A 23,131-nucleotide genomic window follows, 5' to 3' on the forward strand; every position below is an offset into this window, starting at 1 on the left:
CCCGTTCCTAGAGTTAGAACTACATGAAATGGGAGGTTTTGTTCCCATTTGTTCTTAAAATAATAATTCACAATAGACACGTAAGCTGGTGTTTTCCCATGAGTTAAGATGACAGCTTCACGGGTCTACTGGCAATTACTTTTTTATAAAAACTAACTTTTATATAGGTCCATTGTCATGAAATGTTCATAAAGCAAGGTCAAGGTCAGAAATGTGTTTTACAAAGTTCCCAGGGTGTCTATAACAAATAGAGGACAACTCAGCCCCTTCAACCATGTCTCCCCTTCCTCCCAGGGTTGAAGGTGTTACTTGTGATTTCATCTGCATCTCTGGAACTCAGTGGTGCCCCTTGAGGTCCATTCCGACCTGCCTCCTGAGGGATTCTGGGCATGGTGGTAGGTGTTGGGCCGGGGATTGAACCCCAAAGTTTCAGGCACACTACAAATGAGCTATCCCTCTGGCCCAGGCCTTTTGTGTTTTTACCAGCCATTCCAGAATGTTTTACAATAGCGTGTGAGAAGTACTGAGAAAAGTAAGACGCCATAATCCTGGGTAAGGTAGAACCAAGTTTATTAACGACAGCTTTTATTACAATCACTCTCGAGTGTAAAAAATAAAGGGTGATTAAAATTTAAAACTCACTTGGGCTTGTGGCTTGGCTTTCACTGGTGTACCACAGCGTGGGGATCTTGCCTGATTCTGAATAAACTGGCCAGATGCAGTTCACTGGAGAATGAGGTAATAAAGAAGACAGAGTGCCGATCCGAGAGCACAAGTGTCCATGTTGAAAGACATCACAAACGACGGTATGGACAGAGGCGAGGTCACGTGACCTCGCGTCCACATATGGAATGACTATCTCTACCTACAACAGACACAGATACATACATGCAGAGCCACACACACCCAAACTGCGGAGATGGGACCTTAAGGGAGTGCCTGCCCTCCCTCTGAGCAGACTGTCCGTCAGTGATGCACGTGTCATGGAAACAGAAAGCCTCGCTAAACCTGCTCTCAGAAAGCTAGCTGGCAAATGCAGTCTTCCCAGAAACCCACGGTCTAAAACCGGTCCCCATGCTAGCAATACCCAGGGGATATCACAAGCTGGGTGAAAATCTGGGGCCAAAACCCACCCACCCAGTGGGCATGAGGCAGAAGGACCTGAAGATGGCTTCCCACCTCGCGTCACAGAACCCCAGCTGGGCCTCAGTGCAGCCCCTCAAGTATTTGTGCTTTGATACTACCCTGAGGCCACCTCAAGAGGACAGAGCTCTGGCCGTGCACTAAACTAGGTTTGTTTTGTCTTGTTTTTAAACATATGGCAAAACTAAAATTGTAAGAAGCAGAAAACCATCGTTAAATGCCTTTTGACTATGTCAGCCCTGCTTTGGAACTGGGCATTATATCATTCAGTGAGGAAGACGTAATTTAAAATGCTGAGCTGGATGTCGGGAGAGACAGTGAGCCCACGGGGCATCTGAAGACATGGCTAGGACAACATGCCACAACCACCCAAGGCTGGGGACCTAGGACATAAACGCTGATGAATGCTCTCACGTCTCACGGGAAAACAACATGGTGGATTCAGGGTCACAGCGCATGCAGGTGAGGGTTCTACACAAACTCACTATTAAGCTGAGTAAGAAAACATTACGCAGGACTGTATCATAGCCTTTGCCTTTGGGAGACAACAAGAACCAAAATAACAACCAATAAAAAAGAAACAAAACACAGAAACGCAGCCCAGAGTATTCCAGAGTATCTGAAGAACCCAAGCACTAGTTTGGTAAGGTGGGGTGAGGGTGTATAGTTGGTGCCTCTCATTAACCTCATTTGCTCCTTGGGTGTCACTGCTAAAGCTCAGGCTGGCCTCTCAGAGGAAAGATCAGTCCTGCAGAAACGTGGACCACAATGTCTGCTACCCTAACCTGCTGCACCCAAACACCTGGCTTCCTTACGGGGCTCTCCAGAGTGTGCGCCCTGGACGTGACCCCTTCCACCCATCTCAACATCTGAACACAGGGGACAGCTGTTTCCTTCTCCAGAGGGCAGTTCCAACAGTTTCTGGAAATGTGTGTTGAGAGATTTCAAAACACTTGGCCCTGGGGGGTGGGGTCAGGGGTAAGTTTTAGCCAAAAAGTGGACAGCACTGTCTTCTCCACAGATTCAAGTGCATGCAGCGCCCGCCCCACCCCCTTTCCCTTTCTGGTAGCATCCGTCCGTCTGCCCGTCACAGCACAGCGAGGGACTCGGCGGCGGCTCTCACACTCTTCCGGTTTTCTTTTTAGAAGTTCCGTCCGTGAGCAGCATTTCCCAGTTTTACCCCCACAGAAAGTAAGTCCTTGGCAGCTCCGTGAGGTGGGGCTGCAGGTCGGTGACTGGGTCCCTGCAGCCCGCCATCGGCCAGCACAGGAGGGTCAGTGAGGAGTCAGTCCAGTGTCTTGCAGCAGGGGCCGCGGGGTTCTACCAGCTAGCCCTGACAGCTTCAATGTCACTCACCAAATTCTGGGCCAGGCATATCCCAAAAATCTAAGAGAGGAAAGAAAGCCAAGTGAGACGGTGGGATTTTGGCTTTTCCGTGGCCACTGGCTCTGCCCACTCCCTGTTTGGGAATCTAATTCCTAAGTCGATGCACAGGATGGAGATGCTGTAGCTCTGTCAGTGGAGGGTTTGCCTAGTATACACAAAACCTGCATTCTATGCCTGGCACTACAGGAACCAAGCACAACTGTAGGCATCTGTAATCCCAGCACTCGAGAAGGCAGGGGCAGGCACAGTAGAAGCCATCCTCCGCTCCATAGCAAGTTCTAGGCCAGCCTGGGATACACGAGACTTGTCTCAAAAACAACCACTGGAAAAAGAGTGGGTAGAAAAAAAAAAACCGATGTGCAATTAATATCCTATGAAATCCATAATTTTACCATGACTAGCTCTTCAGTACTAAATGCAGAAGATGTTCCCTGCCCCCAAGCTCAGCCTGTACCGAGAGAAGTTATATCCAACCCTTCCAGTGGCCGGCAGAGCTCCCATCCACCTTTTCCCTCTCTATGCTTTGTTCTGGACTTGGCATGCAGACGGTATCACATAGTAAGAATGCGGTGCCCATTTTTCATGTAGCAAAATGTTCTCCAGGTTCGCCCCCTGGTCCTGTTTGAATGTGAAGTCCAAGCAATCTTATGGGTTTGAATACGTAGTCTCCGGCTAGTGGCCCTGTTTAGGGCGGTCCTAAGACATTTGAGACTGTAGTTTAGTGAGCAGAAGCGGGTTGCTAGGGACAGTGACAAAATTGTTCTCTGCTTCTGAGCTGCTTTGGCCTCTATGCTTTCTCCACCATGAGACCAAAAAAAAAATCTCTTTTCTTGTTCTGCAAGGTATTGATCAGTGTTGTAAAACTTCATGACCCAACTACCAATTTCCCTTATTTATATGACCCAAATTGAAGAACTTAAGTGAATGTTTTGATATGATGTACAGAAAGTTGATGGACCCTCACCATGCACGCCCTGCCGTGGTGACCGGGGACGTCACACGTGTATATGGGAAAGGCAGTCTGAAGCTCAGCCACCCAACCCATCTATGGATTTCACCTGCTCTTTCAGGAAGTAAACCTCAACGGCACTCACAAAGGGGAACAGTTTTGCTGATGAACTGCCTATCTGACCCATGTGCCTCCTGCTGCACCTGCCCAGCCCTCCCTGCTGAGGTCAAGTTTGCTACTTTCTGAAGACTGACCCCACCACTCCACTGGGTCTGCAATGTCCTCAGCTCTGCAACTCCCTCCTCTCTCTCTCCCCAGGAGAGTGTCAATCCCTACCAAGGAGGTCACAGTAGGAGGCAGGAAACACAGGAGGGAAGGCTCCAGGCTGAGTGGGTAGGTCAGTTCTGAGGCAGGTGGGGATGGTGAGACCCTGGGGCACTCCCAGGGCACTGAGAAGACAGGGAGTGTATGTGTGTGTGTGGGGGGGGGAATAAATGCTGGGTTCTATACAGAAGCAGCTGAAGAGAGAAACTGGTGACTCTTGCAAAGAAATGTCCAGCCAGTCATTCGATTGGTTTTGCTTTGCTCTTGAGACAGGGTGTTCCTGGATAGTCTAAGTTGTCATCCTTCTGTCTCTCTGGAGCTGAGACAGCAGACGGGCATGTTTCACCACACCTGTCAGTTCGTTCCTTTTTGACGGCTGAGTACTAACCCTATTGTAAGTACATACCAAGGTCTTTAAAATCCACTGACGAAGTCTTCATTGTTTCCAATGCTTGCTGCTATGAACACGCGTGTGTGCAAATGTTTTGCTAAATGTAACTTCACTCCTTTTGCCTGCATTCATGGAACATTGTACAGCAACTCTGTATTTATTTTCCAAAGAGCTGAACCATTTCTGTCCCCTCCCTCCAGATCTTTTTTTTCATAGCTACCCCAGTGTGTGTGCAATGGTTATCATAGTTTTGACTTGCAGTTTTCTAACGGCAAATGCTGTTGACATCTCGTATGTAATGGGCCAGGTCTATCTTTGCTGGAGAAATGTCTCATGAGATACTTCAGTTTTAAACTGGGTCTTTCTAGGTAGCTCAGGCTGGCCTTTTTTTTTTTCTTGTTGTTTAATAAAAGCCCTTTTCATATATTCTAGATATTAAGATCCCTTTCAAGTAAGGGCTGGCAAATGTTTTCTGTTGTTTTGTGAGTAACCACAGGTGGCATCATTTTCAGTAGGAATTTAATATTTTGATGAAGTCCCATTATCTGTGGTTTACTAGGTGGTTATATTTTTGCCATCATTGTTCTTATAAGGTAACTGTCCAACTTACACCTTGTTTTCTTCTAGAGTTTCACCGCTTTGGCTTTAAATGGAGAGTTTTGTTCATTTGTTTTTTACGCCAGTCCAACTAAGAAGGCCAGGCTGGTGGTGTGGTCTTAAGAAAACATCCTGCTTCAATCTTTTTTTAATAGCTTACATTATAGACACACAGTATACCACACTTATATTTGAGTCTTTGATCTGTTTTAAGTGAATGTTTAAATATGATATAAGATAGCTATCTAAAAGTCTTTCCAGATAGAAAATCAGTCTTCTTGCGCCATTTAGTGAAAAAAAATTTTTAACGTGTATAGGTGTTTTGCTTACAAGCATGCCTGAATACCACATCCATACAGTGTGTATATAAGATCCCTTAGAACTGTAGTGAAAGACCATTGTTAGCTATCATGTGGGGGCTGGGAATTGAATCCTGGTTCTCTGGAAAAGCATTCAATGCTCTTAACCACTGAGACATTTTTCCATCCCTGGAAACCTTTTTCCCATTCCCCACTAAATAGTTTTAATTCCCTTATCAAAGCAAAGCTCACAGATGTGTTTGGAATTCAACCCTGTTTGTCTATAATAGCTAACCTTACAAGAATACAAGACTGTCTTGAATCTTGCTACTTTGTAGTAAGTTTTAATTAGGTAACATCTTCTGTTCTTTTTCAAACTTGTTGGGCTATTCTGGTTTCTGGTTTCTCTGTGTGATTTCAGGCCCAGCTTGCCCAACTGAGAATGAGAAGACCGGACCTGAGACACAGACTACACACAATCTTGAGATCATTGTGAGTAGTGAAGCCACTTGAATGATACTGAGTTTTATAATCCATGAGACTTTTTAAATTTCCTTCTACTCTGTGCCTGTTTGTGACCCAGCACAGAAACCATCACATCAATAGAAGTCGGCTCCTGAGACTGCCCTCACCGGCCCTCTGGCAAGCTGGTCCAGAGAGGCCGAAGACACAGCCATACTCCTGCAACTCCACAGAGCCTTAACCTTGCTCCTGAGGTCCATTCTGAGCAGCCAAGTTTACCCCAGCTGTCACAACACAGTCCTCTAATCCCATGGAAACAGGGGATAGATGCCAGTGACCCTACCAACCTTCTGTTGGTGAAAAGGATGCCTCTTAACATGTTTCCAGATCTAAATTTGGACCTCCTTCAATAAACCAAACCTAATAGCTCCAGTCTGTTCCCAGGACCTCCGGTGTGTCTCAGAAGCTTTGGCACTGAGCAAAGGTGCTGCCCTGTGAGGTGTCTCTGGGCACCCCTGTCTGAGCTATACCTCCCAGGACCCATGTCTTACCTGCAGCAATGCAATGCCTATGAAAATACCAGCCACGATGGTCAAATTGTCCTGTAGCCACTTCTCAAACTGGGGTACACAGCCTTTCGTGTAGATTACAATCTGTTGGTCAACTTCCTTTACAAGGGAAGAGAGCAGAGTGTCACAGATACAGCCTTGCGCATGCGCGAACGTTCCTCCAAACACGCTGTGTGTTAAGCCACAAGGGCAGGTTCCACTTACTGGTTTTTGCCTGGCATCGTAGCCACACTGAGTGTTGATGACATCTTCCTGGGGAAGAAAGGGAGAGAAAAGTGGAACTCATTCTTGTTCAACAGAAAGCCCATCTGATAATGAACAGGGGCCCCTGTAGTGTCAGTGGTGAGACCCGATGAGGTCACAGGGTTCAACACGCCATGAGCATTACATGCCATGTGCTTAGGAGAGCAGTTTCAGAAGTATACAGTAAAAACTTCTCCACCTTAGAAATGAGGAAAACTGAGGCTCTAGCAGGTCCATTATTCCGGGGGTAGGGGAAGGAACAAGATTCGAAATACTGCCAACCTCAGAGAGCTCCAAGAGTTGAGGACGGTAGAGACATAGGCAAGAATCAAACAGAAAGGACAAAAAGCTCTTTGGCAGTTTCTACTTAAAAAAAAATAGTGCTACAGAGTGGATCTAGGGTCTCATGCATGCCAGGTAAGTGCTTGTCTCTTTCGATCTATAAAATTCCATCACTTAAAGTTTTTCTGTTTCCATGAAGATGCATTGTTACTAATATCAAACAGGCAGCCTGACATCTCCACGACCTGGTTGGAAATACTGTGGGTTAGCTGCTTCCTCCCCTCCGGGGATCAGTGATGGAGCTCATCAGCTTGGAGTTCACGGAATGAGAGAGACCTAATGAGGGATCTGCAGTTGCCCAGTGCCTCCTGGAGACTCTTGTGATTTCTCATGGACAGCTGATGCAGGAAAGATGCCAGCAGCGTGTGTCCAGCTGCCTGCGTGGGTACCACAGACTTCAAGCTGGGCATCCTGCTGCCACTCGACCTGCCTCAGAGGAAGACAACATGGCTGGAACGGGATCACCGCCAGGTGGCATAGTTCTCAGTGATGCTCGGCACAGGCTGACCTGCCCTCCGACTCTAAAAAAAACACTAGCCTCTGTGCAGGAGTCCCACAGTTTCTGACCTTGCAAGAGAGGGTGCCTGTGGAGTGTCTGCACCTGCTATGCTCCACTGCGGGCCAGGGCAAGCTGTCCAAGAAGGGCAGTCGCCACTCCCCACACGGGTCACACTACCCTCGGTTCTGGCTTTTCACTTACAATACAGAAGGTTCTCTTTCTCTTATTTTTTTCATTCTACAAACCATGCACATAGTATGGCATGTACTAAAAAGGAGTGGCTTGTGAGCAGGTTGCGTGTTTTCTTTTTAAAGAAAAACACAAACGGCAGCTGCTATTACCAACCTTATGCCAGCCTCTGGGTCACTGAGGCTCCCTAAGCAGCATTCCTACTTTGTCATGTCTCAATCTCGTCTCTTACTCCTAACTCTCTTCCCAGGAATCATAGGAGAGGAAAGGGCTTAATAAACCCAAGCTACTGCAGATGGATCACCTGCAAGCCCCACATTCTCAGAAAGGAGGGACAAGTGACATAGGCAAGCTGCCTGGATGTGGCGCCCAACTGTCACCTGCCAGTACTGTGATTTGGGATAAGTCACGTGTGCTCTACATGCCATGGTTTCTTTTCACCTGAGAAAGAGACCTCCTTTTCTGGCCTCCCGTGAGCCAATGTACAAACACACACATACACACACACACACACTAAATGAATACCAGCCATCCTGTTTTGGCTGGGAAGACTGGTGCACAGCACCCCCACATATGAGCTACAATCAGGCATGAGCTTGTGAGGAGACATTTTAAGACAAAGATCACCCTGACACACCCACACCGGGCACCGGGCACAGCAGCCAGCTCACTGGGCACCGGGCACAGCAGCCAGCTCCCTGGGCACAGGGCACAGCAGCCAGCTCCCCGGGCACAGGGCACAGTAGCTGGCAGGGAGCTAGCTCGTTGCTCTTACCGCAGGGTCTTTAGTGCAGCAGGAGAACGGCACACCGCATCGCTCTCGGCTTGCGTTGGAATCTGTGCAATTGAAGTAAATATTTAGGTTCCAATCATCAGCTCCAAAAGCCCCACAGCACTGCCACTAGAGCAAACAGGAGAGAGTTAGAAGGTTGCCTGGGCTCGGGGTGACCAGCCACCTGCACTCCACCCACACGACACCATCCCCTGCCACGTCCAGCACTTCAAAATTGAAGTCGCAATTAACCTAAACGGCCCGGTAAAGCCTTGCAAAGTAGTTACGGCTGAAGGGTCTACAGATGGGTTGGCAGGGGTCATTAGATGGGGAAGGGCGGGGCACAGTGGAGCAGGGCTCGAGATCTATTTGGCTTGGTCATGTTCTAGAGGTATAAACAAGAACATTCTAGAAGGGAAAATAAAATACTAACAACAACAGCAATGTCTAATGAGGCAACTATGGTTGTGCTTGAGGATCTGATCTTATTTTAATGGCTCTTCAATGGTTTCACTGAGTGTAGGTGGCAACAGTTGAACAACAGTCACTTTGTAAGTTCTGATACGTGGATAACACTGTAGAGCTGTTACCACTTCACAAGACGGTGACCATCAGGGCTGATGGTCAGTGCTACATCATCAAACACAGTGAGGTCCTGGGTGGAATCCCCACAACCACAAAAAAACAAACCAACAAAAAAACAGAGTGAACGAAACCAACTTCTGTGTAATCTCATCAGATTAATTTTTCATTATCTTTGTTTATGTTGAATTTATTTTCTTTTTTAATGACTTAATTTGTATTATTTTATAGTCAATGGTGTTTGCCTGCATGTGTGTCTGTGTGAGGGTGTCAGAAGCTCTGAGGCGGGAATTACAATCAAGAATGAGCTACCACGTGGGTGCTGAGAATTGAACCCAGGTCTTCTGGAAAAGTACCCAGTGCTTTTAACTCTGAGCCTTATTGCCAGACTGCTTCTTTTTTAAAGAACATATTTTTATATTTTCAAGTTTACAAAGTCATTCCGCTAATTAAAAAATAAAACAAGATGTTCAATTCAGTGGCTCTTAGATGGGGGGAGGGGCTGATTATGGTTACCATATAAACTATCCACCACTTCCCCGGCATGGATTATCCTGGCTTCTGAAGCTAAAACCAACCCTTGGCCATTTTAAGGCTTTCAGGACCAACAGCCATGTCAAAACATTTAACTCCAGAACAAAGGTTCTGAGTAGAGCAGGCAGTATGTCAGGAACACATGTGACCACGTGTGAACACATGCTCTGCAGAAACAGGTGCAAACACAAGCGTTCTGCAGGGACACGTGTGAACACACGTGTGAACATACGTGTGAACACATGCTGTGCAGGCCCTGCTCCTCCTCTGGCCTTGGCACCACAGGTTTCCCTGCAAAGTCCAATGAGCTCTGTCATGCAAACTACTCAGGAAGACTAGCTGGGAAACAGTGAGCTCACATCCATTGCAACCTAACATAGCAATAACTGGAGGGCTGTGGACCAGAGGAAACAGGGCCTCATTTCACACCTGAGGGCAGCTAGCAGCTGCTCTGTAGCCACTGAGGAGAAGAAACCAAGGCCTCGGGAGAGTGCTGAGCACCCACCCAATGCTGCTGCAGCATGGCCCTCTCCACTCTAGCTAAAGGTTATGCAGATGAACCTTCCCAACTCAAAGCAAGACCTTGGTCCACTGAGCTCTTCCGTGGCCCCAATCTTGCTCACATTAATGCCATGGACACCACTGACCAAGCTTGCTTGGCCACTCCTACTCTTCCAGTGAAGGAGTGTGAGGGCCTGCTAATCTTTAGGCCAATAGCATCTCAGGCCTACTGAGACCACGCACATCATTCGAGCGTCCGGATATCCACAGGAATTAGACAATAGCTCGTTTTCACTCTCTTTTCACTGTCAGGGAAAGAGTTCAAGTTTCTGTCAGTCCACAGTAATGAGACTGTGTGTCTCTCGGCTTCCCGTCCATGCCACTTTGCATTTTGAGTGGCATGACATTTGCCCGTTCTATTGGCAGGACAGGAGCAGTCACACAGTCATGTTCAGTCACACAGCCATGTTCAGACTGTGGCAGGCGGGGATAGGCTTACAAGTCTCCAACTTTTGTTTTGGACTGTACACATGTGGTAACTGGTCAGGCACTGAGCAGCTTTTTTTTTTTTTAAAGATTTATTTACTTATATGTATTCAGTGCTCTGCCTGCATGCCAGAAGACGGCACCAGATCTCATTACAGATGGTTGTGAGCCACCATGTGGTTGCTGGGAATTGAACTCAGGACCTCTGGAAGAGCAGCCTGTGCTCTTAACCTCTGAGCCATCTCTCCAGCCCCACATTTGAGCAACTTTATGAACAAATATCCTGTTAATTATTGTGGGCTGTAGGGGAAGGAAAAGGCAAATTCCTATTTAATCAAACAGAACTTCAAGCGTACAGAAAAGCAATTTTCTCCGGGGCTGACGGGTACAGCCACGGTGATCACCTTTTTGCTTAAGAGTTATGTCTTCCTTCCTCTAATTTATCGCAAGCTGAAGCAAGAGGGAGCAGAGCACTCCTGTTTAGGGTACAAAGGTAAACCATGGAGCTAGGAAGCAAACAAGTATACAAACAACTGGAAGCCAGGCGGAGGAGTCGGCTGCTGGCCTCCAGCTGGAAAGACACACAAGGCATTATGGGAGTCCCCCCTGGGAGAAGCTGTTTCCACTGGAGAGGAAAGGAAGTTTGAACTTACATATTCCTGGGTGAAGTCTATGAGGTTCTGCAAATCAATATCATCTCTGTAAGCCCTGATGTTGTTGTTAATAAAGAAATACAGCTGGTCTTTGATCCAGTCTTTGAAAACAAACGCCAACACCCCAGCAGTGAGCTCCAGGAAGAAAATAATCCCCAGGAACACAGAAAACTACGACGAAAGAAACATACAACAGAGAATGGTCACAAGGCTTAGATCACGTGGCGTTAGTCCCCCCCCCCGCAAACACACGCTCTGAAAAGGGCTGTAATTACATTCAACGGGGACACAGCTCCAAACTGGAGCCTTCTGCTTCTTCAGGTTTGCTAATGGAATATTATACTTCAAAAAAAGGACTTCTAAAAATTAAAGATCACTTCATAATCACATTTTGGAGTCTCTGGGGTTCCATTTGATAATTAACCAACAAAGCCCAAATCAAACATGAGTAATAGGAATTTCTCATTAGACCCACATTAAGGCCTAATGAATTGCCTGTGATTAATGTACTGCCAGACACATGAACAATGTTCTGCCTGACCTCTAGGAGGCCTTTTTTGCTAACTTGAAAGGTAGATTACATCCCATGTTTTACGATCGCCTGTCATTTGCCCCCATGGCTTGATTCCACATGTACCGTGTTCTAGATTAGCTGTTTTAATTCCTCCTTTGCATCCCATACAGTGTGAAACAGACCCGTTCATCTTAAAGAGGTCAGAGAGGAAGTAGGAGGAGCTGTGAGTGTGACAGGAAAACAATTTCCAGTGAAAATGGAACCCTGGGTTAAGGGCTTTCCAGTCTGGGAAGCAGCAGCCTCAGGAAACTCTTTAAATAACACCACAGTGCAATCTAAAGGAGACTTCTGGCTAAGGCAGATAACAAGGTATAAGGTTGGAAAGCGTGAGGCCTTGGGGCAACCGCTCAGAACCCTGGGGAAACTTCCTTTCCTGTACTTCAGAGTATCATCTCAGTCATCCTGACTGCTGCTCCGCCCACAGGCCCTTCCACACCTCCCTCCTCCTGCATCTGTACCCTCCTCAAACCGATTTGTGAGGTGAAACGTGGGGGACGCGTTGGGGAGACAGCAGGTGTGGCCGTTCTCTTCATGTTTTTTTTTGTTTTTGTTTTTGTTTTTTTGTTTTTTTTTCGAGACAGGGTTTCTCTGTATTGTTTTGGAGGCTGTCGGTCCAGCCCAGCCTCTAACTCACAGAGATCCGCCTGCCTCTGCCTCCCGAGTGCTGGGATTAAAGGCGTGCACCACCACTGCCCGGCTGTTCTCTTCATGTATGGAGTGGCAAGTGTGTCTTTGTGGGGAGTGAGGGAAGGGGACCGGAAGGACCAAAGCAGTGTCTACGATGCCAGGGCGCAGGCTCCACTTCCTGGCCCTTCACCTCAGCCTTCCAGGCTCTCACCGAGCTGCTGCTCATCTATCTGCCCTCTGTGAGTTCTCTGGAGATAAAATGTAAAGTTCTTAGTTATCAGTGCCACCAATAACTTCAAACTGAGATTCCTTAGAAAAGACAAAATCAGCATCTGTGCTCCCTGCTCTCCTCTCCATATAAAACAACCCCCTTCCCTGTACAGGTAGCACCCCAGACATGGACGTATACAGGCCTCGCACCACAGAAAGAATAAAACCCAAATTGGCATGCATGTCTGTGAAACTGCGGGACATTCGCACAAAGACTCTGGATTTCTGGTCTCACCCCCACAAAGGTTAGGAAAGTTCACTTTCCAGCTGCCTTGGAAAATCCTCTCAAGTTATATAATATACACATCAAATATTGAGTCCAAATTCAATCCATTTCAAATATTGGCAGAGACCCACATGCCCAGCTCTGTGAGCTAACTCCCCCCTTCCCAAAGGTGCAGAAAGTGACCTGAAACTTCACTTCAGGGCACTGGTCAGCCTAGAAACACCACTTCCATTCACAGTCATACCTCTTGGATTTCCCCCAGCAATTTTCCTAGTGTTGGGGCAACCTGTCTTTGAGGTTGTCTGGAGGCATGCTGACATTATTTCCTACTCAACAATAGCTCCTGCTCAGAGAGAGTTCAAGGCCCGTTTCTACTGTTAGTACTAAACAAAGAGAGGCCATTTAAATACTCTCCAAGATGGAAAGGTAAGAACGCCACTCTTTCATATCTGATATGAGACTTTAGGAAGGGGATTGCTCTAATAAACAAAGTCATGTTCAAGGACACCATATTAAAGGGACCCCACATTTGGGAACATGGAAACTTCAATGGTTAAGTAAGTCGGCACTTAGAGATGCCTCATATCAATAAGACTGGCAGCCGGTCATGATCAGGGACAAACATACCTTGGAGGGACTACATAGTTCCTTGACTCCATGAAAAAAGCTGTGGGGATAGGGAGTGAGGGGTCACACAAGCCTCTGTGTGTGCCCGTTTAGAACAGGGTCTGGAAGACAAGGCAGCTAGAACCATGGGAAACTAGCCATTTCCACCAGGCACATGGAAAAGGGAGCTAGCTCCTCATTAAACCATGTCTGAGACCCAGGTCTTCCCTCCTGGAGGGAGCCACATGGAAAGAGTCAGGGAAACCACTGAGACTCTCAGGGAGCAGGAGCTGTCCCAATTCAACCCTAGGACTGGAAGGGTGGCTCTCCTCTTCGAGATGTTCAGGAAGAGATGTCAGAGATCAATCCGGCAGACATGCTCTGTGGTTGTTCAGACGAGTTCTAGGACAAGCTCTGGTTTTAAGTGAAAATGACCCTAGAAGATGTGAATGGCTACAACAGCAGGCAGTAGCTCACAAAGCTGGTTTCTCGAAATTTCCGAGTCTTTCCTCATCACAGGAAGATGGGTCCTTCTTACCTTTCCTCTGCCTTTGGAGAGAGTGAATGCCTTTTCCTACAGAAATCCTTAGAACGCCAACCCCCACACATAAGGAGGCCAAATTCAATCCATACCAAATATCTGCAAAGTTTCACAGAGGTAGCCATGTTTGCCATTCTTACTTAAGATACAAGGATGTTATTTATGCCACTGGTCTGCTTGGAGAGGAGCGCCAAAGGGAGGGAAGGCCTTCGCCGTCCATTCCCTACTCAGCCCCAAACACTTACCTCCCTCCGGCTAACGCCCTCCTCTACAAACACAGTAGTCAGTCACACACTGGAACGTAGCTAACAGGCACTGCTCATCCAAGGGAGGATTCCGCCTTGAAGGCATCACCATGTCTATCCAAACTACACAAGCTCGACAGGCTGCAGGACAGGGCCAGGGCCTCGTTCTCCGAGACCATCACCTGTGCCAGCCACATGTGTGCGCTCACACAGACAGCACACACCACCACACTTATGCACTCCTAAGGCCGCTTCAGGGACTAGAGACAAGTTTACAAAGCCTCCATGCATGACAAGGCTGGGTGGTACTCAGACGGCCAAAGAGGCACGTCTAGGGCAGAGGCAGGGGAGGAGGTCCAACACACTATTGAAGAGCCCTCCTGAAATAAAGATGGGCCTTTTTTTTCTTTTGCCTAGGCCTTTGGTGTGCTTACCATCTTGTCTGCAGTTAAGAGTGTCACCTTGGTGTAAGAGCCTGGATCTCAAACCGAGAGTGGAGCTGGTGGCAATACTTACGAACTTGAGAAGGAAGGTGTTTTCCCGAAGTGCGCCAATGCACCCTGCGAACCCCAGAATGAACATCACTCCTCCCACCACGAGGAAGAGCCACACAGGGTCAAAGCCACCGAGGTCAGTGATGGACGAGATGTTGGAGAGGACACCCTGGGAGAGGAAGAGAACACACGAGGCGTGAGAACCCGAGGCCAAACTGCCAGTGAGCAAGGGTTGGCGCGCTTGCCTTTCCCCTCCCACAGAAACTCTTCAGTCATCTGGTTGGCTGGGCTGATCACTAAGGAACCATGCAGAGGACCGAGGAAGGGGACTGAGATGGGAGGCGGGAAGGGAACAGAAGAGAAAGAAAGGAAAAAGGAGAGTCAGGAGGAGAAAACGAAAGAAAGGGAGGGAGAGAGATTCACAAGACTGACTGTGTTCCTAGTTCTGGTAAAAATGACACAGGGTAAAACAATCATAATTAAAGCACTGTGGATGCCGAAAATATAGATGGCACCTTTGCCTCAGTGCCCTCAAACACATAGTTTTGAGTAAAAAGTGGATGTAACAACAAATATCCTGCCTTGAACAGAAAGCGCAATCATTTTAAGCCCCCAGGGCCACTTGGAAGTCCTTGGCATGTCTCCAGAAATATGAGGAGGTGGGGCGCCAGGAGCTTGAAAATGAACTTTGCAGGTTTGGCTATAAATCCCCCAGGCTTCCCAAAGAACAGTGATCCCCAGACACCACCGTGGAGCCTTGAGGGCGGCCACACCAGAATCAGGCCCCAAAGGTCCACTTATGAGTCCTGTTTTCATGTGCTTAGGGTTAGCTGTTGGAGATGTTCCCTACACTTCAGAGGTGGAGATTAAAACACAACAAAAGTCTCTCCCTTATTTTCAATTCCTTTATCTTCTACCCCAAGACTACACAAGAAATCCAAAGTAATGCTATTTCTCCACAAACAATACCTACTTAAAAGAACTCCGTTCTGAAGTGTGAGGACACATAGAAACCTACCAGAAATTATGATACTACTTCTCCAAAATGTAACGTACACACTTAGATTAGGTAATATGGAGACCCAGTGACAGTGTTTTTGGAACCCTGAATCTGAAATGCCCAGAATCACCAGTATTTTATTTTCCTATAACATTTTTTGAACTCTCAATCAAAATACCTATAGACAAATTGCAGTATTACTTGCCATACAACCCAAAACAGGTATCTGTCTACACAGCACCGCCACCACCCTGGAACAGGGCTGATGCATCTGATTTTGGATGAGGAAAATGTAAGTCGGAGTAGTGTGGTGACGGGCTGAAAGTCATGGGTTATTTTAGAATGGGAGCAGATGTCTAGCTCAGCACTTTCCGATGGAGCGGCCACGAGTTTGCCTGCATGTGCTTCCCAGGGGGTAGGAGGTTTAACTTTCAGTTCACTTGAAAGCTGCTGAAACATTTTGGGAACAGCATTTTAGGGTTTGGGGATTGCTTCCTTATCGGGTGTGAACCTGAGGACAACAGAATGTGTTTGCAGAGAGGCCACGCCACACATCTACAAAGCTGTAGCTTAGCAGAAATGGTGCAGGGCTTACATAAAGTCCCAAAGGCAAGCTGGGCAATTGTTTCAAAGCAGGGGGATGTGGGCGTGTGCACCAGGATGTGGCATGGCAGCTGCGCCCCTCAGGCAAATGCACAGACACGTGGCTAGGTCTAGCTTGGTGTTAAAGCATAGAACTTGGACACACAACCCAGGAGGGAGAACCCGTACAGAAAACACAGAAACACCAGAACAAACCTGCATTTACACAAACGATGCCGAGAAAAAAAACTGTTGCTAGAGATATCAGATAGAATGTAGGCAGTGGAGATAAGGACTCAGAGCTGGGAGGCCCACCCCTGGGCTTGTCACGGGTGTTACAGGCGACCTCATTTACTTGGAGCAAAAGACAAAGTAGCCGAGGTGCAAGGAAGACAGAAGCATGCTGTTTTTCTTTTTAAAAATTTTTGAATTGATACATAGTAATTGCACATGTTACTTTGGGGTTACAATGCAACATTTCCATAGGCGGCTACAGTGTGTGATGATCAGATGGGAGTAACTGACTTGACATCACCTTGGGTATTTATCATTCCTTTTCAGCAGTTTTACATATACTAAGCGTTTACAGTATGTGTGTGCGAACGTGCATGCATATGTGCAGCATATGTTGTGTGTGTGTGTACATCCATCGTCAACCCTGGGTATTATTTTTCAGGCACCATCCTCTTGGTTTATTTTTTAATTTATCTTTTTGAGCCCGACTTCCTCACTGGAGCTTGGGCTCTCTAATTAGCCTAGCTTGCCTGGGCACAAAGCCCCAGGGGTCTGTATGTCTGCCTCTCCAGTCCTGGATTACATGCATGACCATCACAACCAGCATTTTACACGGATGCTGAGAATGGAAGTCAGGTCCTCATGCTGATACACCCCGCATCCTACAGACTAAGGCATCTTCTCAGCAAAATTACCTTTTTTAAGATTTGCTTATACAAGGCAAGTAACTGTATAAGATGCTTTGAACAGAACACACCCTGCCTCCAATTTCACTAACCTCCCCTTTCTGGTTGTCTTTAGTTCTCTGAATTTCCCTAGACACACATGATTTTTATATATCTATAAAAACATTGGAATCTGTCATTCTGAGGATGACTTCATTTGCTTAACACAATGATCTCCATCATTCGTTTCCTTCAAATGACAACTTCATTCTTCTTCATGGCTGAAAACAGTTCATTTTGAGTACACCTTGCATCTTCTCTATCCATTCCTATACTGATGGATACTTAGGTACCACAGTTTAGTTATAGAGAACAGTGCCGCAACAAACACTGATGTGTCGTCGTTTCTGTCCTGTGTTGACTGGAGTCCTTTAAAGAACATCCAGGAGCAGTATATAGTTGGGTCACATGGTGGGGCTTTTGTTTTTTCTGTTTGTTTTTCTGTCTTTTGAGGAAACTCCATACTGATTTCCACAGTGACTTGACCAGCCCACAACCTCCCAGCAGCACATATGGGCTCTCTCTTGTTCATACCCACATCGCTGTTTGATGTTGTTCTAGCGACTGCTATTCTGACTGGGGTGAGACGGTATCTCAATGTAGTTTTTATTTGCATTTCTCTGGGAGCCAGTTGAACAGTTTTTCATGTTTACAGAACCATTTGTATTTTCTCTTTTGGTAACTGTCCATTCATTAGCCCATTTATTATTTGGTTCATTTTTTGTAATCTAGATATTAATTCTCCGTCAGATTTCAAAGATTTTCTTCCATCTTGCCGTGTCATCCCTCTGCTGTTTCCTTTGCTGTGTAGACAGTTTCCATGTCATGAAATCACATTCGTTAGCTGCCTTATGAGTCCTATTCAGAAAGTTCCCGCCAGTATCATTTTTAGAGATTATTTTTTATTTACATGTGTGCAGGTACATGAGGAGGCCAAAGAAGTGTGAGAGTCCCTGGAGCTGGACCCACACGGGCAGCTGTGAGCAGCCAAACGCGGGAGCTGGGAACCGAACCCCCAGTTCCCTGGAAGAGCAGCAAGCGCTCTTATCCACTCCAGCCCGGTGCTAACACCTGGGAATGTTCTCCATGCTGGTTTCAGAGTTTGGGGGGGGGGATTATGCTAGGGCCTTGGATCCACTTAGTGTTGATCTTCGTGTACGGCAAGCCATAAGGCTCTAGCTTCCTCCTTCCACCATCATTTGTTGAGAAGACTCTTTTCTCCATTGTATACGCTTAAAATCTGGTCAAAATCCAGGCAGTTGTAACTGCGTGCTAGCATCTAGTCCTCTCTTCTGCGTGACTGGTCTGGATGGCTGTTCCCTTGCTGTTTTGCTGCTTCCGCTCTGTAGTCCCTGGAACGCGCTATGAATCAATTTGTCACTGTTCTTTTTTCTCAGGGTTGCTTTGTCTACCTGGGGTCTTTCTTGCTTCCATACAAATTGAAAAATTTTCTTCTATTTTCGTGAAAAAAACACGATACTGGAATTTGGACAGAGATTGAACTGGATTTGTAGATTGCTGGTAGCATAGTCGTTTTCACAATATTAAATTTTCCAACCCATGAGCACGGGGGTTTCCCATCTTTCTTCGGTGTTTTGAAGTTTTCACTGCTGAGCTCTTTCACGTCCTTGGTTAGGTTTGTTCCGAGGCATTTCTTGAGGTAATTGTGAATGTGGCTGACTTTCTCGGGACTTTTGTTATTGGTAGATAGGAAGGCTACCTTTTGCACGTGAATTTTGCATCCTGTTATTTTGATGGAAGTGACTATCGGCTCTTGAGTTTTCCGGTGGGGTTCTCAGAGTCTCTGAGTATGATGATATCAACCGCAAAGATGGAAACTGATTTCTCACCCAGTCTGTATCTCGTTTGTTTTCCTAATCTTATCTTATTGTTCTGGCTAAGACTTCAAGTACCATATTTCCTGAGAGTGAGGAAGTGTTGGGGGCAGAGTGTGAGGAGACGGCTTGGTAAAGAAAGGGGTCGCTGTGCAAACACAAGCTGTAGCATACATAAAAGCCGAGTGCAGTGAGTGAGTCTGTGGCAATGAGCATCACATGCTTTGAAGTGTAATGTAAGGGGGCTGGAGAGATGGCTGGCGTGGTTAAGAGCACTTGATGCTCTTGCAGAGGACCTGAGTTCAGTTCCTAGGACCCACATGGTGCTCACAACCACCTATAGTTCCAGAAATCCCAGGGGATTTCTGACCGCTGAGGGAACCAGGCATGCATGTAGCACACAGATATAAGTGAACACACAACACACATACATATAACATAAGTAAATCCTTAGGGAAAAAAGGTATACTGTGACCCTCTGTTACTATATTCTAAGAAGATCCCCAAATGGATGGGAAGTCAGTACTTAATGACCTACAGACTCTGTCCAACTTAGAATAAAGGGCTTGTCATTTGTGACTCATGGTCAAGTGTGTGCAAAGTTCTGGTTGTTCCCAAACATTTCCGTGATCCATGACTGAACGAAAGAGCTTAGCAGATAACAGGACAATTATCTAGGAGGCTCTGCCAAAGCCAACAAACATGGTGTAACTGAAATATCAAGATAAAATTCTTCCCTGGATGGGGGGGAGGTAATCCCAACTAGTATATAGCAGATTCCTCACTCACGCGTTCTCTCTGGCTTTACTTTGATGATAACTTGGCTTCTCAGAGAAACTCATTTTAACACTCTCCCTAGCCTGCAGGGACACTTTTAATTGAGAGGCTTCCAACTGTTTCCATGGAAACCCTGATAATTTGGGGGCCCAGTTTCCTTATCTAATTCTAAATTCCAGCAAAATCCAGTGTTGCAGACAGGTACTACTCAGCACAGGTAGGGCCCCTGAGGACTTTACTTTGGAAAACTTAAGAACAGATCCAGGCTGTTATCAGTTGTAAATGAATTCACATTTCTTTTTTTCCAGAAAGGAAAGAAAAAACTTAAAATGTAATTAACAGATGACCTTACATAAACCGCCATTGTGGTGACACATACCTATAATCCCAGCACCCCGGCACTCAGCAGGGGATCTGAAGTTGCAGACCAGCCTGAACTAGATTCTGAAGCTAGCATGGGCGACACACACACACACACACACACACACACCCCTGGGGGCAGAGACCACAACATGATGCTTCCAAAACAAACATCAAGTATGCATTTACACTGTACTATTGTATATTACCTAATAAGCTGAATGTTTCTGAGCTCTCTCTGTCTCTCTCTCTCTCTCTGTGTATGTGTGTGTGTGTGTGTGTGTGTGATGCACATGCATGCATGCATGTATGTGTTGGAATGACTAAATCCAGATAATATGTAATAACTCACATGGTTTTAACTTTTTTGTGGTGGAAATACAGTATATCCATCCATCCACTCCCAGCACTTTTTAAGAACGCAGTATATCATCTCTGCTCACTGAGTCGCAGGGAACGAGGTTAGATACCTCACCCTGGAGGGAAAGGAGGCTGCTGCTCCCGTGAGTGAGTGCAGTGTACACTGCAGAGAACCGGTCTATTCTGAGTGAGTGCAGTGCACACTGCAGAGAACCGGTCTATTCTGAGTGAGTGCAGTGTACACTTGCTGCAGGGAACCGGTCTATTCTGAGTGAGTGCAGTGTATACTGCAGGGAACCGGTCTATTCTGAGTGAGTGCAGTGTACACTTGCTGCAGGGAACCGGTCTATTCTGAGTGAGTGCAGTGTACACTGCAGGGAACCGGCCTATTCTGAGTGAGTGCAGTGCACACTGCAGAGAACCGGTCTATTCTGAGTGAGTGCAGTGTACACTGCAGAGAACCGGTCTATTCTGAGTGAGTGCAGTGTTCACTGCAGAGAACCGGTCTATTCTGAGTGAGTGCAGTGCACACTGCAGAGAACCAGTCTATTCTGAGTGAGTGCAGTGTACACTGCAGAGAACCGGTCTATTCTGAGTGAGTGCAGTGTACACTTGCTGCAGGGAACCGGTCTATTCTGAGTGAGTGCAGTGTACACTTGCTGCAGGGAACCGGTCTATTCTGAGTGAGTGCAGTGTACACTGCAGAGAACCGGTCTATTTCTGACTACACAGGACCTCAAAGCAGACTGGGAACAATGGTTCTGGGTCACAAAAGTGACGGGGAAGCCACGTGTCACTTCTCTGGTGTCATAAGCAGGAGGTCTCTCCCTGAACTTTTAATTCCATGAAGCTCACAATATGACAAACTAGGAAGACGCGCCACTGCGTGCCCACTGAAGAACCCAATCGAAGCTGGAGGAGAAAGACTCTAAGGTCACAGTTAAGTCAGCCAAGTACGAAGCAGGTGCTTAGATTTGTAGTAAACCCTTAGCAACCTGTGGGAAGAACATGGCAGACACCTCGTTACCTGTGACACCACCCTCCTCTGTGAGGATTTCTCTTCTTCATCCTCTTCATCAGTGCTCTACAGCTCCACAAGAGCCCCTGCCCCAGAGAACAGAGAAGCCTCTAGTCCCCCTGCATTTAGGACAGACATTTCTCTCTGGGGACTAAAGCTGTGGAACTGTACATGCCAGAGCCATGTAACCATGTAAAACCATGAGCTTTGTACCACGTAGAGAAACATAAAGGCAGTGCTTAAGAAAACCCACAAGAGCAGGGAAGGGGAATCTGTTTACATTACAGGTGCCTCGGGTCCAGAGAGTCCCGAATCCTCCTGTCACTAAGATATTTGAAGACAGCCTGTTGGAGGTGTAGAGAGCTCTGTTTGGTGGGCATGGCAGTGCAAGCCTGCATTCCAGCACTTTGCTGGTGAAGGCTCAAGGGTTAGAAGTTCAAGGTCATCCTTAGCCACACAGTAAGTTCAAGGCCAGGCCATATAAGACTCTGTCTCAAAACACAAAACAAAAAGAAAAAAACCCGGGGTTTAAGAAAGAAAGTTTTATTTTGGTTTTCATTTGAATCCAATGAGTCCTACTTTGATGGTCTTGAAAATTTGGGGGGAGCACACGCATGACTAAAACAAAAGCTCACACTTACACTGGGAGGAGGAGAGTGTTGTTTAGGGGATCAGATGAGGAATAGAGGAAAGTGCTGGATTTAACGGATCACTTCTGCAGGCTAGCTGATATTTCAAGCTGACAGCAATTAAGGCTGGCACAGTCTCATTCATGAGACCTCACTTTCAACTCAGCGTTATCAAGGAGACGGGCAGTGCGGGATGGAAACCGGAGGGGATCTATCTACATCGCTGACCAGCAAAGCCTAATATGGCTAATAATAATAAGTCCTAATTCTGCACGTAAAGTTGAAAGTTTAGCTTCTGAGTTTAAATGCTAACTTTTACGTTTTCAAACTTATTTTTTAAAAATGAGCACAAACTACTCTCTGGCAACTGTCTTCCGGGGCCAGAGCTGATACCATAAGCACACGGGCGGCTCAGCGTTAGATGTCATGAGTTTTTATCCTTCTGTCTACATCCTGCAAGCACAGCCCTGGGGGTTGGTGATGCCAAAGGTGTTGATCTTGGCAGGCTGTCAGAAAACACCACCCTGAGAAGTCAAGTCTAAGCGGAGTGAGAAGTGGGGCCCCTGGCCACATGTACTAATTTCCATCAAGCATTTCTTTCAGCTTTCATGGAGCGGAGATTCTGAACACTTGGAGCAAAGACAGACCAAGAGAGAGAATAAGAGACTAACATAGTGGTCACAAGAAGAAAACATATGAGGAGATTAAGAATATTGGGGGTATTCCCAGACACACATTTTCATTAGACATTATAAAGATTAAATTAATAAGAGCTGATATAAGTGAGCACATTCATAAGCATATCTCATATTCATGATGCATTCTGGCCTAGATCACTTTTAGTATGACTGCTAGCGCAGGTAGGAGAGAAAAGAAATCATTTATAACATAAAGTAATACTAAAACACAAGGAACTCACTAGTCAATTAAAAATTAAAAAGGTTGAAATCAGGGCTGGAGAGATGGCTATGGGGGTAAGAGCACCAGCTACTCTTCCAGAGGACCAATGTTCCATTCCCAGCACCCACAGGGCAGTTCACAACTGTCTGTAACTCTAGTATCAGGGGATCTGGCGTCCTTACACAGACAAACGTGCAGGCAAAACAC

At 46.5% G+C, this 23,131-nt stretch overlaps 1 protein-coding gene across 1 annotated transcript in view; it reads right to left on the reverse strand.

Moving 5' to 3' along the window:
* Positions 1–553: 553 nt before the first annotated feature.
* Positions 554–23,131, reverse strand: part of Tspan5 (tetraspanin 5) — a 167,702-nt gene continuing 145,124 nt past the window's right edge. The window contains exons 3-8 of the mRNA XM_005081959.4: positions 14,527–14,673; positions 10,922–11,092; positions 8,169–8,294; positions 6,325–6,372; positions 6,103–6,219; positions 554–2,529 (exon numbers count right to left, since the gene is read on the reverse strand). Of these exons, the coding sequence (XP_005082016.1) occupies positions 2,464–2,529; positions 6,103–6,219; positions 6,325–6,372; positions 8,169–8,294; positions 10,922–11,092; positions 14,527–14,673 (675 nt within the window). The 3' untranslated portion in view covers positions 554–2,463. The remainder of the gene's footprint in view (positions 2,530–6,102; positions 6,220–6,324; positions 6,373–8,168; positions 8,295–10,921; positions 11,093–14,526; positions 14,674–23,131) is intronic.

This window comes from Mesocricetus auratus, unplaced genomic scaffold (genome assembly GCF_017639785.1).
Source record: "Mesocricetus auratus isolate SY011 unplaced genomic scaffold, BCM_Maur_2.0 Super-Scaffold_100009, whole genome shotgun sequence".
In the NCBI taxonomy this organism is placed as follows: Eukaryota; Metazoa; Chordata; class Mammalia; order Rodentia; family Cricetidae; genus Mesocricetus; species Mesocricetus auratus.